At 56.9% G+C, this 5,721-nt stretch overlaps 1 protein-coding gene across 1 annotated transcript; it reads right to left on the reverse strand.

Annotated features, from left to right (window-relative positions):
* Nucleotides 1-518: 518 nt before the first annotated feature.
* LSCM1_01066 (uncharacterized protein) lies at nt 519-2,057 on the reverse strand (the record flags this gene model as incomplete). The annotated part of the gene is made up of 1 exon (XM_067318692.1): nt 519-2,057. One exon carries the CDS (start codon nt 2,055-2,057, stop codon nt 519-521), a length of 1,539 nt encoding a protein of 512 aa, XP_067174797.1.
* Nucleotides 2,058-5,721: the final 3,664 nt, after the last annotated feature.

Consider the following 5,721-nt stretch of genomic DNA (forward strand, 5'->3'; position numbering starts at 1 on the left):
TCGCCACCCCACAGGCGATGAAGTGAGAGGGCATCAATAGGGTTCCTGTAGTCAGGCAGGAGTCAAAAAGAAAAAAAGAAACACACCGAGCCGAAGAAAAAAACTGAAAGGGGGCGCTTTGAGCTCAATGAGGAGGCGATTTTCTTAAGGGACAGCGATCGACAGGTAGAAGCCTCCTCAACGGCAACGCCGAGATGATACACGCGGCTCATCTCTTCCACCTAACCACCTACCCCATCTGCAACATCGCGCCCAGGGGCGACAAAGAAGAAGAAGCTGCGACACCGCAAAACGTGCGAGGACGCGCTTCCTCACAAAGCGAGCCGATAAGGCTGCCCGCTCTTTCTCATCATCCTGACGTGATATGGTTTCGCTTTCATGGGCCTCTCTGCCGCTGCTCTTGCCGTGTTAAACACTCCAACATCTAAAAGCGTGCCCGAGTGCACATGAAAGGCAGACTTAGAAAAAGGTGGTGAGGATACAGCACGTGCGCGTGCGGCGCTTGACTTTACGCTGCCTCACAGCTTCGCCCATTTCGACCGCTTTACCGCAGCTTTCCAGGCCTCCAGGCGGGCCTTGCGCACCTGTTCATCCGACGTCGTCGGGCTGACAGTCTCACCGCTCAGCTGCTCTTTGGCCGTCTTCTGGAGCTCCTCAACGGACTTCCAAACGCCGACGGCTAGGCCCGCGCAGAGGGCGGCGCCGAGGGCGGTAGTCTCAGTGAGATATGGCACATATAGGTTCACACCCAGGATATCGGACTGCATTTCCATGAGCAGGCGACTGCGTGTGAGGCCTCCGTCGACCCGCAGGCAGTTGATTGTGACGCCACTGTCTTCTTTCATCGCGAGCAGCACCGCATTCACCTGCATTGAAATGGCCTCGAGGGCCGCGCGGATGATGTGCGACTTGTTCGTCTTGTACGTCATGCCCACAAGCGTGCCACGCGCCGTCGGATCCCAGTAAGGGGCGAGCAGGCCGCCGAAAGCTGGCACAAACACGACTCCGTCGGTACCGCTGACTTTGCGGGCGATGCTTTCCATCTCCCTTGGGTGGTTGAAGAAGCCGAGGTTCGACCGCATCCACTCGACTGTGGCCCCGGCGCCAGCAATGGAGCCCTCAAGGGCGAATTTGGTGGACTCGGTGCCCAATTTGTACGCGATGGTGCTGAGCAGGCCGTTCTTCGAGAACTGCGGCTCTGTCCCGACGTTCATAAGCATGAAGCAGCCGGTGCCGTACGTGTTCTTTGCATCACCCTTGTTGAGTCCCATGTGGCCGAAAAGAGCACTCTGCTGGTCACCAATGCACCCCGTCACGGGCGTCAAGACGCCAAGCGCATCGCGGATACCATGGTCGTTGGCGGTGACGTCGCAGTAGCGCTCGCTGTTACTCCGAATCTCGGGCAGCGCTGCGAGGGGAATGTCGAGCTTCTGGCAGAGCTGCTCGCACCACTGCTGCGTGCGTAGGCTCATAAGAAAAGTGCGGCTGGCATTCGACACATCTGTCACGAACGCCTTGCCCTCGCTCAGCCTCCACAGAAGCCATGTCTCAATCGTGCCGAGGAGCAGCGAGCCGCTCTTGCGCGCGGCGGCGACAGCGGGCACGTTTTCCAACATCCAGCGAAACTTAAAGGCCGTGAAGTAGGTGCTCACAGGCAGACCCGTGATGTTTGCGGCAAAGTTCTTGTCGCCGCCGCCCAACTCATTCGCGATGCGGTTGCTCACCTCATAGGTGCGCGCGTCGCTCCACACGATGGCATTGCACAGCGGCTCTCCAGTTTTGCAGTCCCACGCCACACCTGTTTCACGCTGGTTCGTGATACCGATCGCCGACACCTTGTCAAACTTCGGGTCCTTTGTGCGCAGCTTCTTTACGGCCTCTGCGAGGCAAATGCAGCAGTTCTTGTAAATCTCTTCCGGGTCATGCTCCAGCCAGCCAGGCTTCGGCGTGATCTGTTTGTGGGACAGCTGGTGTTCGGAGAGAATGGCGAACTTTTCGTTGAAGATGATGCACCGGCTGGAAGTGGTGCCCTGGTCAATGGACGCGACGTACGGCATGGTTGCTCGTCCCGACAGATGGTCCTCTTCGAAGAGATGTTCGTTAAAACCAGAAAAAAAATAGAGCCACCACGATTAAGCAGAGAGGTGGAGAAGGGGGAGGGGAGGAGAAAGGAAAGGCTAAAGCGGCGGCGGAGGGGGAAGATAAAACGCACCAGACGCGAAGAAGCACGACACAAAAGGGAGACTGTGAGAAGAGGAGGAACAACTCAAACCCAAACAGCAGTGCGTTTTCGATTCGTTTTTTTTTCCCTTTTGCCCTTTTGCTTACGTTTAAAATGGCAGTTCGTTTTTTGTTTGCTTCTCCGTTTAAGTAGACGAGTGAATGCGCACTTGATGCGCTGCAGATGCGTACTTGCGTGCGTACGGTGTGGGTGCCTGGTCAACGTGTACGTGTACACCTCTTCAGCAGGCTTAATCGCCGTGTGCGCAGGGGAACGTTTGAGGAAATGTTTAAGGTGGCGAAGAGGGAGCGGCTCGCAGGAAAGAGGGTAGTAATCGTAACAGGAAATCACCACGAGCAAGACAAGCGAGGAAAGCAATGACGCACAGAACGAAACAGAGAATACAGTACCTGAAACGTGAAGAGAAAGGCACAGAAAAGAAGCGAACGGCAGCGATGTGTGCTTGCTGTAAATCACATGCACGTGAGGGGAGCGGAGGGGCAAAGCGCAGGAGGAGTTGACGAATAGAAGTCGGTGAAGCAGCGCAGTTGAAGAATGTCTATTGCGTATGTGTCGTTGGGCGGGGAGGGAGGAGAGGAGAAAGAGAAGGGAAGCTTGGCTGTTGAACATGACGGCACGCACACACACACACACAGACTCATAGAGTTATGTAGGGAGTGCAACGTGTGGTTGCACGCGGGTGTTGTAGCAGCAAAAGGAGAAGAGGATATGATGTGCTTGACAGAAGGTGCATACGAACACATGCACAGCAACGATCCCTCTTTCCACACTGTGGAGCAGCTCGCGACATCATCTTCATACACTTCCAGGAACGGCATCGCTGTGGTAGTGAAGTAGGCGGCAGGTGCGTTGAGCACCTATTCTATCGGTTGTCCCGAAGTCCTCCGCAGGAAGAAGGATGCGCTCCGCACACCTCTTTTTCTTTTGCTGCCAAACGGGCAGCGCGGAGGGCGCTGTATATGCTTATGAGCTGGCCCGCGCCACAAGAGGCTTATTCATTCATTGAAGGTTCCGCTGACGGCGAACACGCAACTGAAAGCGGATTATATATGCTAGGCAGCAGGAGCACGCACCACAAATCGCAGCCACAAACTTGCGTATCATGGACACTTCCACTCAGCGCCGCAACAGTCTTCCTCAGCACCGCCAGTGACATCTTGCTCGAGTATACTAACCCAACACGAAGTGAAGAGCTGATGAGGAGACAAACCATCAGTGGGAAGCGACAAGAGCGAATTCGGCGTAAGATGTGCTTCTCGCCCCGAGTGCGGCCAAGACCAAAGGCGCCGTCTCCGAGCCAACGCAGCATCAAAGGGGGGACACGCCATGTACACCGCCCTTCACCCCCACCCCTTGCGTGAGAATACACGCGGACAGAACCACCCTAATGCTTCTCCTCAAACCTTTGCCCGACGGCTTCCAGCTCTACGTATGCACAGCTCAATCAGTGAACCCCCTGTGCGCTACCAGCCACCCTCGGCAAGCGAGGGGGCAGAGGCAGCACAGCGGGTCGCTTCCGCGGTCAGGACACGGTGCGTCATGAGAAGTGGTCCGACTCAGTGTCGAATTGGTGCTTAACGCGGATCATCCTTTTGAGAAGAGCACGACGGGAGCTGAAAGCGCGACACCGCGCGCGGGCAAGCGGGCACCAGTGCGCCTTCACACAAAGTCAGATACCTCAAACTACGGAGCGAGCTCCGCGTATTCTCCGCCGTCTCTACCCTCCCTCCGCCCGCCCGTGCCCTCACCCTGTGAGAAGCACGAGGAGCCACGAGCGAGTGCAAACACCACGACAGTAGCCTACGCAGCCACGACTCGCCCCCTCCTAGCACTCTAAACGCCACCTCACATGCGCTCGGGCGCCGAGTAGTCTCTGCTTCCGTCACCGGCTGAGGGTACTGTCAGTGTACCCCCTGTGCGCCACCAGCCACCCTCGGCAAGCGAGGGGGCAGAGGCAGCACAGCGGGTCGCTTCCGCGGTCAGGACACGGTGCGTCATGAGAAGTGGTCCGACTCAGTGTCGAATTGGTGCTTAACGCGGATCATCCCTCAGTACCGCCTCTCGCCACTGCTCCCCAGCGCACTCAACACGAAAGCTCCCTCGTGAACTGCAATACACTCGGACATTGCTGCGTGCAATCCACCGCCGGCAGCCCACGCATCCATTCACCTCTTCCGCACCGCCGCGACGAGAAGCGCGGCCCTGCTCCCTTCCTGAAGGCTGCTCGCACGCGCCTCTACCGCTTCTCGTCTTGTCAACCGCAACCCACAGCTGGCCGTGGGATAGGTAGAGAGGGTCGCACTCCTTCGGAGAGCTCTGCGATCATACTGCTTACGGCTTGCGTGTAAATCCAATTGACAATCAGCGATACTTCTTGACGCTAAAATGGTAATCATGCAGAAGGCATACCACACACAGCCACTCAGCAACCCCCATCCCCATCCCCTACCCAGTATACAGGCACACACAGACACAGACACAGACACTTCATCCCACCACGCTCGCACTCACGCCACACCGCTTCTACTTGCCCAAAGTTATCTGTGCCTAAGCGATGCAGTCACCAAAAAGGGCTGGGTATGGATAAGCCTCACTGAAGAGTTGTTCCACTGGCCAAGGAGCGCCCAAAGGCCGCATCGGCACACGAAGCAGATATGCGTCGTGGCAAGATTGATAAGCCACCGGGCAGGTGTGTGATGCTCAGGAGACTGTGCGCATCTTCGCACACGCCCACGGAGATAAAAAAGAGAAAGGGAGGAAGAGAGAGGAAAAGGCGACGGCGCTTCTCGTTGGCTGTCGATGAAATGTGTACGGAGACCTTCCCAACGATAATGGCGGCGGCAAAAGAAGAGGATAAAGCGAAGAGGAAGAAAGTTATGGCGTGGCTGCCGCCCAAGAAACGTGCAACGCGCAGGGCACCACAGAGAGAAGGAGAGAGCAGAAACCATCGCGCATGCACGTGCCTCATCCCTCCCCGTCTTGACAAGTACGGCGCGTTTCGTGGGCTTCGACTGCAACATGGGCTCAAGAGGGCCTTTGCAGCAGCAAAGACTGCAACTCAAGACATCCTTAGCCTCTTGCGTGTTACACCGGTGCCACGACAATGGACCTGCACTGGATAAGATGGCTGAAGAGAAGGGATGCAAAGGCCGCGATGGGGAAGAGCCGCCCATGCAGGCCGGGGGGGCCTCAGCGACACGAAGGCAGCGATTTACAGCATTGCCAGCACACGTGCTCCCGCTATCGAATCAGTCGCGCCCTCCCTCGAGCTTTGCGATAGAGCGCACGCACGCGGGCTGCGAGCACCGTTCAGAGAAACGAGTGGTAAGGGTGGTGAGAAGAAGATGAGCTGGAGCCTTTCACAAGCTCCAGGGTCACGAGAAAACTCAAGCGCAAACGGATGCGGCGCTGCGGCGCAAAAAATAAGTGAGTGCGGAAGAGCAGAGATCAGCTCAGCAGGGCAATGACTCAAACTACTC

The sequence above is a fragment of the Leishmania martiniquensis genome, chromosome 35, assembly GCF_017916325.1.
Source record: "Leishmania martiniquensis isolate LSCM1 chromosome 35, whole genome shotgun sequence".
Classification (NCBI taxonomy): domain Eukaryota; phylum Euglenozoa; class Kinetoplastea; order Trypanosomatida; family Trypanosomatidae; genus Leishmania; species Leishmania martiniquensis.